This window comes from Homarus americanus, unplaced genomic scaffold (assembly GCF_018991925.1).
Source record: "Homarus americanus isolate GMGI-L3 unplaced genomic scaffold, GMGI_Hamer_2.0 scaffold34360, whole genome shotgun sequence".
Classification (NCBI taxonomy): domain Eukaryota; kingdom Metazoa; phylum Arthropoda; class Malacostraca; order Decapoda; family Nephropidae; genus Homarus; species Homarus americanus.
In genome coordinates, this window is record NW_024739403.1 from 1,206,534 (window position 1) to 1,219,953 (window position 13,420).

Consider the following 13,420-nt stretch of genomic DNA (forward strand, 5'->3'; position numbering starts at 1 on the left):
CCTCACTAAGTGCATATGATGGTGTTCAAATCATTGGTATTAGTGAACCGACACACACGTATGGTAGAATTCTAGACAAGGATGATGATTTTAACCCATCAAACAAAACTCATAGGGGTTAAACTTGAAATTTACAGTATTATATTTACCTGATGACTTAAGTTTTTACTTTCATCAACTACTGCATTTTGTCATTCTATTCCTTTTTTTCTTTTAAATTAAGTGATTTTAGATGTATATAAGGACTTTGGCTATGATATAGTGGGATTTAAAAAAAATTCTGTAAGTATGGTACTGTCTGTACAGTAGTTAAAACAACTACAGTCAACCCTCACTTTACGCGGTCCCACATTCTGCGTTTCCACGTTTAAGTGGTGCCCTGCCGGAACCTAACATGCTCACATTCCGCGGTGCGTGTACCCCATTATGCGGAGAGCGGCTGGCGAGCCGCGCCATTTTTTTATCCAAACCTCCCGCCATCCGCCATGTTGTGTAAGCGGCGCGAACATGGTGCGCACAAGGTCGCCCAGTCATCAAAACATTACCAGTTCTTCACCAGCCACCCACCACAACCGGCCCAAGTCAGTGATTGTGATAATTATAGTGAGGATATGGACTTATATGAACTTTGGGGGGTTTGACAAAGAGGCCCTGCAAGCCTCTGTGGTGGATAGTGATACAATTGATACAAGTGATACAGGTGAGGGCCAATAATCTGCCCTCTGCCTCGGAACCAACCGCCCATCCCCGTGTGCCCAGCCATCTTTTCTACTAATGTAAGTGTTAAAAAACCTAATATTATTGATATTTCTCTTAATTATTAATTGTGTGTGCATACCATCATAAAGTTAAGATAAAATTTTTACTACAACATAGTTGTGTGTCGTCAAAAAGTGGAGTTTGGGGGTCGGCCCGGACTCTATTTCAATTAATCCCATATGTTACGTTATTCACTTTAAGCGTTCTTCACTTTCCGCGGCACCCTGTGGGTTACATTAACCGTGTAAAGTGAGGGTTGACTGTATCTGTGCAGGTGGGAGTCGATATGCTAAAAAATTTTACGTTTGACTAGTGACAGCCCTCATATACCAAAACTTATCGTCCATGGTTTCATATTGTTTCCCTCAAAGTATGCACAGATAGTTGTTTTAGCTACTGTACATAGCATGTGTTCCGATTTATGTACAAATCCGACTTAAGAACGTCCTCAGGAACGGAACCCGTTCGTAACCTGGGGACCCTCTGTATTTATGTATGTACTATGTATATCACTCAGGATAACGGACTACTGGAGGGGCTGTTGCCGCTAAAGCTAAAATTGTGTTAAAATGGATGCAATGCCAGATCCCCTATTGTATATAAGCTCTTCTCTCATTTGCAGTGCAGGTAGGGTGGGGGATGAGTGGGTCTCATGTTATTGACCTGACCTTTAGATGGCTTGAATAAAGACAAAAGCTAAGATCTCCAGTGTTTCCCTTTTCCTGAACATATAGTACTTTCACACTTACTGAATGTACAGTACAGTACTTGTATATGTAACTGTAATCACTTTTTGCATCTTAACACTGCTTTAACACTATATTCTTGGCTGATTGTGTTCTGGTACAGTAATGCATAGTACTGCACAATACAAATTTTATGCAAAAAACAGCAGCTTGCAAAGGAACAACCTTGTACAATGGCATGGGAAACTCTTTCCCATGCCCAGAATGGATGCAGTTTTCCCAGAATTTGTCCGAATCAATATCAATTCTGGTTATTGGAGAGTTCCAGGGACCAGGGATTCTGGCTAACAGGGAGATTAATGTGGAACTGTTTAAAATGAGCACTAAGTGATTCCCAGGCCGAGCGGGGATTCTTTTAACCATTCCCTACCTGTGAGCTGTATGTTATGTTACGGTTATTTTTCAACTGTAATTTTGGGGAGATACTGTATGTGTACGGTAATTTTCTTCATTTTCTTTATTCAGTTACATACACACTCAATTTTACATATAGAAAGTGAAAAAATAATAATAATTATCAGAAGGTATAAATTATTTTTCAACTAATAATTTTGGGTAGAGACACATAATTTTATTTTTCAAGTTGCATGCACACACAATCCTACATACAGAAAGAGCGAAAGGAAATAAAATAAATAATTATCAAAAGGCATAAGTTTTACATATCTACGGGTTTCCACCGTGGGGAAGTCAGAGGGTCTGCAACGCAGCACCGTTGCTAAAGCAAGTATCAGGGGAGACTGCGACACAGTGTGTACACTAATTTTTGCTCTTTTATGCTTTCATTATTACTGTACTATTTTAATGCTTTCATTATTGCTATTTATATGCTTACAGTTTTAAGTTTTTAAAGTTACAGTGTACACTTAAAAGTTAATTTTAGGGGTGAATCTAGTGATCTGAACATTGGGTTAACACAGTCAATTATATTATTGAGGGCTTATTGTACATTTTAGGCCTGGCACTCCAAATTCAGAAAAACAAAACCTATCCGGTAACCTGAAGGTCCCAAGCATGCTGGATAAATGATCCCATACCTGTATATGCGTATGCATATTACCTAGGAATAATTTGTGATCAGAGATTCACATACTGTATAGGATAATTTTTAGGAATGCATCCCCTGGCATAAATGAGGACAACCTGTACTAATATCCTGAAACAATACAAATTAGCTTTACATACCTTATAATCACCCATGACAACGTTGGTAAAGATAACTTCCTTCACGCCTTTGGAATCAAATGGAGGACGGCCAGTGAGCATGATAAATAACATGCATCCTAAACCCCACACATCTGCCTCCAGGCCATGGGGGCTGCGAGTTACTACTTCTGGGCTGTAAAATAATTGTAGATAATTATGAGCAAGTACTGTACTGAGTTATGAGTATTTAATATCACCTCCATCTCACCATCCACATTTCAACTCACTCAAGCCTACATATTGTATATCATTCTCTTTAAATACCCATGTTTCACTCCCATACAACATCACATTTCTCATACTGGTTATATACATCTTTCCTTTCACAAGAAGAAAAGGTGCTTTCACTTTCCACCAAGGGTCCCTCACCCATACCACTAATCAAAATTTTTGTGTTTGCCACATTCACTCCTTCCATTTCTCCACTGCTTCTTAAATACTATCCGCTATCAGCACTAATACACCAGTATACAACAACTCACTGAAAGAAGAAAGATTTGCTGGGTACATTTTCTGTTCAATTAGAGACCTAAGTACAGTAAATTTATTGTCAAAGAGAATTCAAGAGCCAAGTTTTAAATTTTATCTTCATAACTGAAATGAAATACAGTACATTAAAGATTGAGGATCACTCTGTGAATGAAAATCTCTTCAGTGTGAAATAAAGGAAACTCTACTGATAATGTGTTGGATATAGGGACCTACCTTATATCTTTCTATGGAGTACACCTGAAAGAGCTACAGGATGGGCTTTGTATGAGAGTCTGACTCTTGGACTGTATATTATGACTGTAGAGGGGAGTTCTCTTTTTTCTACTGTTAACCCAAATCACTAGAGATTTAGATGAACTTGTAGCAATGAAAAGCTGACTCCCATTTAAATTGTAGGATGTTTCTCAGGTTTAAAGATCAATCCATTGCTGATTGGTGGAAGCATTGGAACTGTAAAGTCACCATCAGTAAATGAAATTTTAAAGAAAATGGCTTTTGTGTTAGTTATGCAAGAATACCACAAGTTCCACCTTGTGACTTCTAAAATTACCAACTAAATACTCAGGACTCGATGTAGCTTTTAGTGTGCAACTTATGGAGTTAAATTTCTGTAAAAGATTCCTACAAAGACCTCACCTGATGTAATTTGGTGTGCCACACATTGTGGTGTGTCGGTCATCAGGGCGTCGTAGCTGTGTAGCAAGTCCAAAGTCAGCGATTTTGATTCGTCCATGATTATCAAGAAGGATATTTGAAAGTGTGAGATCACGATGCATAATGGACTGGGAGTGTAGGTACAGCATCCCTGCCACAATCTGGCCCAAGTACTCCCGTGCTAATTGTGAAAAAGAGGACAATAACGATTCACGAGTAATCATGTAAATACAGAACTTTCAAATTTCTGCTTCAATACAGTTTTGGGGATCATGTACACGCTACTACCACTTTAAATAAGTCGTATACATAAAATAAGTGATTTGGAAAATGAAAAGTACTTACTCTTAATGAAGATAAAAATGTGAAATCATTAATACATGCACAGAAATATAAAGTAATTAAATATCCATATCTTTTAATAACTTAAATAAAATTAACAAACCTTCATCCTCAGTGAGAACTCTTCTTAAATCTTTTAAATGCTTCTGCAGTTCTCCTTTAACACAAAGTTCTAATACAAGATAAACAAACTGCTCATCTTCAAAGAATGTATAAAGCCTGAGTATCGATGGGTGACAAAGACGGGAGTGAATAGTAACTTCCTGGCGTACTCTGTTGATAAGACCACCTGCAGTGATCTCACTCTTGTTGATCTGAATATGTAAAAATAAATCCATTATGTAACTTAGAAGGTTATAAAAGGGAGGGGGTATCAATGTAAACCACTGTCTGGTAAGTTTCAGTCAAATATAGTTTTTCTTGATGGCCATTTTAATTTAACACTCTTGGGTTTAGGGAGGTGCTCTCCAGGAGACGCTCAGGGTCTGGCTGGTCACTAACCTCACCAAACTTGACTGCACCAAACGAGAGATAATTGTATGTAATGAGTCATAGCAAGCTCATTTTTTTAGATAAAAAGGTGGGGTTTGTTGCAAAACAGTTTCATATGAGTAATCACAAAAATAAAATTATTTATATACGTAAGTGTGAGTAGAATAAATTTTTGTTAATACTTAATGAAAATGTTTAAAAACATCACTTTATACCTTCGTTATTTCATGTGATTGCAATAATAAACTTATTCCATTATAAAGTGTACATGTTTACCAAAAAATAGTGATAGAAGAAAAGTTGTGAAAAAATCAATATTTCTTGAGGTAATAGTGGTGTACATTGTGCATTCTGATGATCACTGTTTGTTGACGGGCCAGACAAATTATCACTTGCACTAGAAGGGTCAGGGACACTGGGAGAGGCCTCAGGAGGCACCACACTATCACAATGTGGTGCAGTCTCCTTGCACTTTTTATGTTTTCCCACCCCTCCACCTTCACCAGTAACCTGAGGCATGGTTCAAAACTATCACAACACTGTTATCAGTAAGTGAAATCACTGTGATGAATGAGAAATCAGCAGAAGCTGTGAGAAAATGGTGGGAAATGTGGGTCAAAGTTATGTCCTGTGCTGTTATGTGGTCACTCACATAACCTTGGAGGCAATCTACAAACAAACAAAATCATATTTTATTGTAATTTTTTTAGTTCATATACAAATTTGTGTATGAAACCCTCAAGAGTGTTAAGATCCACACATATCACTTAGTGCAATGTACCCTGTAAACTGTATACAGTTGAGTCTGGATTTACGCGGTTTTTGTTTACGCGTTTGGTCATTTACGCGGTGCCTTGCCAGAATTGAAATGCTTTAATTACGCGATAAATTTGGTCATTTATGCGGAGAGCAGCTGGCGGTCCGGCCGCGCCATTTTTGGATTCAAACCTCTCGCCATGCTTGGGCAAGCGGCGCGAGTAAGGTTGCGCAGTATGTCGCTGTTGCGTTATCGGTGACGTCATATGACGTATCGGACTGTGATTGGGCCACGCATCCTTACCTCCCTCCCCCGCTAGCTGTGATTGGTTTAATGTAATATGACGTGCCCTGCCACGGGAAGGAAGAAGCAGCTGACCTAGCTGCGTCAGTCGCTCTCCTCTCAGTCACTCCGTGTAAACTGTGTTCTATTGTGCCCACTAATCTCGTAGGAATGGCTTCCAATGGACCTCCACCACCACAGAAAAACCTTGCATTACCTGGACCCAGCCGCCCCCAGCCAAAGAAGATACGACGTTCCCTAAGTTACGAAGTTAAGTGCAAGATCGTACAAGATTTAGAAAAAGGAACGAGACAAGTTGATTTGGCGCGCCAGCATGGCGTGAACGAATCGACGCTCAGGACGATCAAGAAGGATGCAGCCAAGATAAAAAAAAACACATGAACATCACAAAGTCTGCAGGTGCTTCAATGGTGAAGTACTGCCAGAACAAGGTGCTGCTCAAGACGGAGAATTTACTTGTGAGCTACTTGATTCGTCAGGCAAGACGGAACATGGCGGTGGACACACGGTCAGTTCAGGACTACGCACGTGAACTGTACGTAGCAGTGGCACGTAAGATGGGAATTGCAGAGCCCAAACCCTTCACTGCTTCCTCTGGGTGGCTGCAAGGGTTTAAGAAGAGGAACAAGATCACCAACATTAACATTGGTGGTGAAGGAGCGAGTGCTGACCGTGTTGAGGCTAGTGATTTTCCTCCATTCTTACGAGAAGTTATGGAGGAAGGACAGTACACCGACGACCAGGTGTTCAACATGGATGAATCCGGTCTGTTTTGGAAAAAGTTACCTTCCAAGACCTTCGTTGTCAAGTCTGCCAGCAAGTGTCGGGGCCGGAAGTTGCAGAAGGAGCGCATCACCGTCCTGTTTACCACCAATGCCTCCGGTACCTGTAAACTCAAGTTATCGGTGATCCACACAGCCCGCAAGCCGCACGCCTACAAGAACATGGACATGACCAAGCTAAATGTCCACTGGCTAACCGCACGTAAGGCGTGGATGTTCACTGCTCTGTCCCTCTCCTGGTTTGACGACTGTTTCGTTCCCGACGTCAAGAAATTCTGCGAGCAACAGAATGTTCCATTCAACATTTTGTTGCTCCTTGACAACGCACCAGTTCACTTGCCCCTACTGTTGGATCGTCACCCCAACGTAAAAGTGGTCTTCCTTCCTTCCAACACTACGTCATTAATCCAGCCCATGGACCAGGAGTTGATATGCAACGTTAAGGCTGCATTCTCTACAAAGAAGTTTAAGCTCCTGAACGACTGTACCAACACCAAGGATGAGTTGTGTAACCTGGGTGACACCGATAGCGATAGCCAGAGCAACGACGAGGAACAAGAGGCGGATCAAGAAGTTCGCGTCAAACAGTTTTGGAAGAAATTTAACGTAAAGAAAGCTGTTGATTTCTTGGTGGAGGCATGGGAGCAGCTGTCTGTGGCAACAATTCGTCACGCATGGCGGCATGTGTTGCAAGGTATCCCAGGTGGGAGGCAGAGTCAACCTGTGACTGGTGAAGTTCAGTCTGTTGCAGTGGCAGTGGACCTTGCAAGAGAAGCTGCGCAGTGTTACAGCTGCAGGCTTCTCCGAGACCACCAACGACGACATTATGTTAGAAGACGATAACGTCAGTGAAGAGGCAGGTGGTGAGTCATCCCAAGAACACAAGTTAACGCATGGTAATGTTAAGGATGCCATCGAGTTTGCAGAGAAACTCAAGCTCATCCTTTCCAACGACCCTGACGATCACCGCTATGAAGTCTTCAATAACCAGCTGTTGCAGACTATGGAGCCGTACATCAAGGTGTATCACGACAACATCAAGACTAGCCATCAGCGTAACATCACGGACTTCTTCGCCCGCAACCCACCACAGCCAGCCCATGCCAGTGACGCTATGGACTTTGAGGGATTTGTCAGGGAGGCCCTGACAACTATGGTGGATAGTGAGGGTGATTCACCTAAGGGCCAGTAATCTGCCCTCTGCCTCAGAACCAGCCTCCATCAACATATGCCGACCCAATCTCTTCTACTAACGTAAGTGTTAAACCTAACCTAACCTTGATTTTTTCTAACCTTACGTAAGTGTTAAACCTTGATTTTTTTTCTAACCTAACCTAACGTAAGTGTTAAACCTTGATTTTTCTTTTACCTGGTACAGTATAGTATTCTCTTATTGATATTTCTCTTCTATATTATGTGTGTGTGTGCATACCATCATAAAGTTAAGATACTATTTTTACTACAACGTACGTATTGTGTCAGAAAAAGTGGAGTGTGGGGGTCGGCCCAGTCTCTATTTCAATTAATCCCATATGTTCTGTTATTTCATTTACGCGTTTCTCATTTTACGCAGTACTCCACAAGTTCAATTGACCGCGTAAATGAAGACCCAACTGTATATGTTTATGAAGCTTTTGGCACCAGACATAACTGCCTATTTTTTTTTTAAGATGAACTGCAACCTAATCCACAAACTAAATCCGTTGTTGACTGCCATGACCCTGATTTTTTTTTTAATGGGGATTAGCTCACCCAGGCACAGATCAATGACCCACATCAGGGCCTGGAGGCAAAAAAAAAAAAAATAATAATAATAATAATAATAATAATAATAAACATCAATAAAAATTATAATAAATTAAAATAAAATAATAATAATAATAATAATAATATAGAACCATGAATATACAAAAATAAAAAAATAAAAGAAAAAAAGATCCAGTGAGAAATTATATTATTATTATTACCCTGTATTATTATATTTATTTATTTATTTAATTTTTTTAAGGGGATTAGCTCACCCGGTCAAAATTCACTGGCCCACATCGGAGCCGTAATAACAATAATAATAATAATAATAATAATAATAATAATAATAATAATAATAATAATAATAATAATAATAATAATAATAATAATAGAGTAAATAAAATCTATAATAGAAAATAAATTTTTTTAAATAAAATAATAAAATAATAATGATACTGTAATAATAACACTGTAATAATAATAGTAATAATAATATTAATAATAATAATAATAATAATAATAATAATAATAACAATAATAATAATAAATACAAAAATTATAAAAATCAAAAGTGAGAAACAATATATGTATGTTGTGTTGTCAATAGTAAGAGAAACAATTGAGACCCTGCAATTGTGTGTAAATGGGGCAGAAAGTCAGCTCAGCAACCTGGGACTTGGTCACAATTTTCGTGATGCCATATGGCAGCAGGGTCTACCATTAGACAACACATTATGCTTCCAATATCTTCCCAGGCGGTAGTACCTCGTGTTTGATAGACTACTTATCTACTATAGGGTACTAAAAAAAAAAAGAAACAAATGAAAAGTCTTCTACGTATATCAGTATCTTGTAGTAACATTCATCAATATCTTAAATGATTGAAAAAGACTTAATTCCCTATATCTGAAAAACCTATCATCCATTAGTTAAAACAAGAGGAGATTGTCAACAAGAAATGACGCATTACAGTAAAAAAAAAAATAATAATGTACAGTACTGTTATCTCTAATAATTCCTTAGGTTATATGATACATTAATACATACATGGTGTAATATATTTCTTATTTTTTAGTGACTCGTTTTTAAACATACTGTACATGGTGTAATATATTTCTTATTTTTTAGTGACTCGTTTATAAACAACTTTATTCCACAATAGCAGTTTTCTCATTCCTACTTTCTGTAGTTTACAAATCTACACTGTTACTTCTAAGTACTTTATATTATTCATTCCTCTACAGTAGTACTGTATAAACATTCTTCATCTGAGTTTCTGATCTATACCGTATAGTATAATTTTTTCTTCATATTTTCTCCTCTAAATCATTTTCTCTTATTATTTACTATATCCTTCTATATTTGAATCACTCTTAAACATTCTACATCTTATTCACTCTTTATCCTTCTACATCTGTAGCTACAGTGAAATCTCTATTTAACGGACGACTATATTATGGAGAGGAAATTCCGTTATATCGAGGGCCCGTTAAATGTGAAACCCTCCATCTAATGGATTGTTGCATGGAGAGTGGAGTCCATTTTATAGAGGTTTCACTGTAATTGCAATGATAAGGTGATCTTCAAATGCTATAAAAAATAAAAACTTCACCTTCTTGATGGCCACATCTCTGTCTGTGTTGCGGCACCTGGCACAATACACAGTGGCAAAACCACCCCTACCAATTTGCTGTCCTACATCATATTCCTGAAAAAAAAAATGGTTAAGATGTTATAAACAATAAATATCTCCTCTGATTATAAGACAGTTTACCATGTGACAAAGAGCTAATTAACAATATAGTGCATATTAGACACGGTTGACACCCAATAATGATTAAAACTATCAACACCTAGCTACAATAGGTAACCAAAAATTTAAACATCAGATCAACCACTGATGATGATGTTTATCTGTGCTAATGCATCACAATCCTTCTAACATGCATTTCATTGCAGTCTTTTTTATAGTTGTGGGTTTAATAACATGATACAGTATTATGATAAACTACTTCTCAGTTTGTGTAGAGACAACTATGGTCACAAGATGGTGCTGGCCATCAGTCAGCCTGGGGTATAACTGGCTGGTCTTAGTACCATAGTATGTGAAGCCCTGTGATTGGTCCTGGTAAAGAGGTGGAAAATCTGGTGTGCTCCAGAGTCAGTTACTGAGTACAGTATAGACTGTAAAGTGAACATCTGGTCTCCTGTCTCCTAAACCATAAGTATCGAGTGTTAGTGTACTCTTACTGCTCCAGAGTTATTATTTTTTTATATTATAATGTTTAGGATTTAGTGATTATATATTATAGTGTGATGGATAGGATTTAATGTCCATTTATTATTACTTGAGTTTTCTGATTTCTTTTGTTGTATACATACAGGGTATACAAGTACAGGGTAGTTTGTAAAAAATTACATCATCAGCTTTAGTTACTTTTGAAAATAAATATTAAGTTTGAACTTTTAAGGTAATTTTCCTTTTTAAACAGGTTGAAGAATTTATGGGAGGGGTGGGTTAAAATTCACTTTGTATCGTAACAGTATACTGTATTCAAGTAGCTCCTCCCCGACTTACAACCAACTCGACGGCCACCCGGACATACGACCACCTCAGTCGTACCAAAATTTTGTCAAATTACGTATTTTCGAATCCCAACATCAGTGATTGCACTGTGTACTGACAAAATTTTCATTTGTAATTCACTTTAAAATGGCTGGCAAGCTTAAAAGTGAGTTTTGTGGTGGTGAGAAGAAAAAGAGACACCCATTTTAGATTTTCTCTGTATTATTTAAGCATTTTCGACTTACGACCTGGATTTGGGTTCCTAACCCCGTCGTAAGTCGGGGAGGAGCTGTACTATAGTACTGTACACAACTCCATGACCTGTAGAGAACATGACGATCATAAACGTGTGTATCACTAAATGATAACATTCATCCCCCATCCCCGGCCACCATATCTGGTTATATTTCCTCTATGATATCATAAGGAAGAAATGGTATTAAAATATAATTTAAAGTGCTGTTTGTGGTTTAAGTGAAAAAAAATAATAAAAGGACCAAGTGTAAATTAAAAGGAAAATACATGACAACTAGTGTGTTGAGGGTCCAGGCAGATATATGAACAGTCTTTCACTCACAATTTTGTTTGTTAAATTGAATATAAATTTGTTCACTTAATTTTCATACCCTAAAACACAATGTCACTAAATTGAATTCTCATTACAGTACCTGTAATTGGTTATTTGTTAAGCAGAACCTTACTGTATACCCAAGACATGAACCAAATGGCAATTGCAAAAGCTAAGAAGAAACCTCAATTTCAAGACTTATTAATTATTGAAGAACAGGACTTTTAACCCTTAAGCCCAGGGTTAGGGTGCTGCTGGCAGTACCCCCCCCCCCCACACGGGGATAAATCGAGAAAAAAACAACTTTTCCAAATTAAAAAAAAAAAAAAAAAATGGCGGGAAATTAGGCGGAAGTTCCCGAACGTCACCCGGGGCCTAAGAGTTGATGTATGCTAGGTACAGAAATCAAATTAAGTCAGAGTGTAGAAGAGAGAAAAGAGTTCCAGAGGCAGACTGCAACCACCTTTCTATCATTTTACAAAATCTGAATTTAAGACATGTGGATGTATCGGATCTGATGCTTGAAGAATGCAGTTATACAGTACCTGTATATGTAGACCCAGACAAAGTGGGAACATTTTTTGAATTCTTTTCCTCAGTCTTTGTTAGGTTTCCACAGTGTTCATGCGTGTTTAAGTGTTTTTGCTCTTAATACTGTACAGTCGGCCCTTAACATACGCGCGGGTTAGGTAACAGAGATACCCGTGAAAGTTAAGAATCCGCGTATTTTTGCTCCCCCCCCCCCTAAAAACACCCCTGGCCCCCCCCATGTCCTTATTTACCATATATACCTGTGTGTAGTTCGAGTTTTTAAGACCATTTTTTGGCAAAAAATTGGGGGTCAACCTCTAAACGGGTAATAGTTTCGTTAGGTTGAAAAATATTTACCAGTAACTACCAGTAAACAATGGAAACGATGCACCACCAGCTGTGAGTGTCGGTACAGTTGCCAGGGCAGATCTCTTGCGTCATCATAGCAAGCCCAAAGTAGCCAATTGCATGGTATGGTAGCACAGGACGATGTAAAACATAAAGTATTCATTTTTTAAAGTTTATTTATAGATACATAAATTTTTGTTCATTACATTTGAAACATCAATCTTTGTTAATTAAATTTGAAACAAAAGAAAACTACGATACCGTATTTCTAAATACCGGGTATTTTCATTAAAATATTACATCACAAGTATATTTTACCTTAACTGTGACTGAGTGAATATATTTTCAGAAATAAATATGGAAATGTAATATTTTTGCTGAAATGACGTACGTATTACAGTGACTTTCGCTTTCTTTCGTTGTTCAAAATATTTTACCTTAATCGCTTTTTGAATGGTTTTCAGTTAAAATACTGTTGTAATACAATAATATTCTGTCCTAATTCACTTGAATAAATACTGTACTACGATACCATATTTCTGAATATTTTCATTAAAATCCATCAAAATCATTTTCCTTGTCATCGTCTTCAGCACCAAACAGCTCCTCCCAGTCCTCTCCTTGAACAGGGCTAGAGGGTACGTGTTTTTCGATTCGTTTTCAGTTAAAAAACTGTTACATCACATGTATATTTTACCTAAACTGCGCCTGAATGAATATATTCTCCGAAATAAATAGTAGTTTTGCTGAAACGTAATGTATTTCAATGTAAAATAGGATATATTACATAACGAAAACAAAAGACTTTACCTAACCTTCCGATGTTCAAGAGATGTTACTCGTTTTTTTTAATAGTTTTCGGTTAAAATACTATTATATTACAATGATATTCTATTCATACTGTGCTTGATATAATACATTCACGGAAATGTAATATTTTTTGCTGAAATGACATACGTATTACAGTGGAAAGTGGGATAAAATCGTGACGAAAACAATGACTTTCGCTTTCTTTCGTTCAAAAGATGTTACCGTAATCGCTTTTCGAATGGTTTTCAGTTCAAAAACTGTTGCATCACAAGTGAATTAGGATAGAATATTATTGTAATACAGTACAACAGTTTT

General features: G+C 37.6%; 1 protein-coding gene across 1 annotated transcript in view; it reads right to left on the reverse strand.

The window, feature by feature from the left end:
- Positions 1 to 13,420, reverse strand: part of LOC121874694 (serine/threonine-protein kinase PLK4-like) — a 33,539-nt gene that overhangs the window by 15,346 nt on the left and 4,773 nt on the right. The window contains exons 2-5 of the mRNA XM_042378946.1: positions 9,895 to 9,990; positions 4,303 to 4,513; positions 3,840 to 4,038; positions 2,691 to 2,844 (exon numbers count right to left, since the gene is read on the reverse strand). Of these exons, the coding sequence (XP_042234880.1) occupies positions 2,691 to 2,844; positions 3,840 to 4,038; positions 4,303 to 4,513; positions 9,895 to 9,990 (660 nt within the window). The remainder of the gene's footprint in view (positions 1 to 2,690; positions 2,845 to 3,839; positions 4,039 to 4,302; positions 4,514 to 9,894; positions 9,991 to 13,420) is intronic.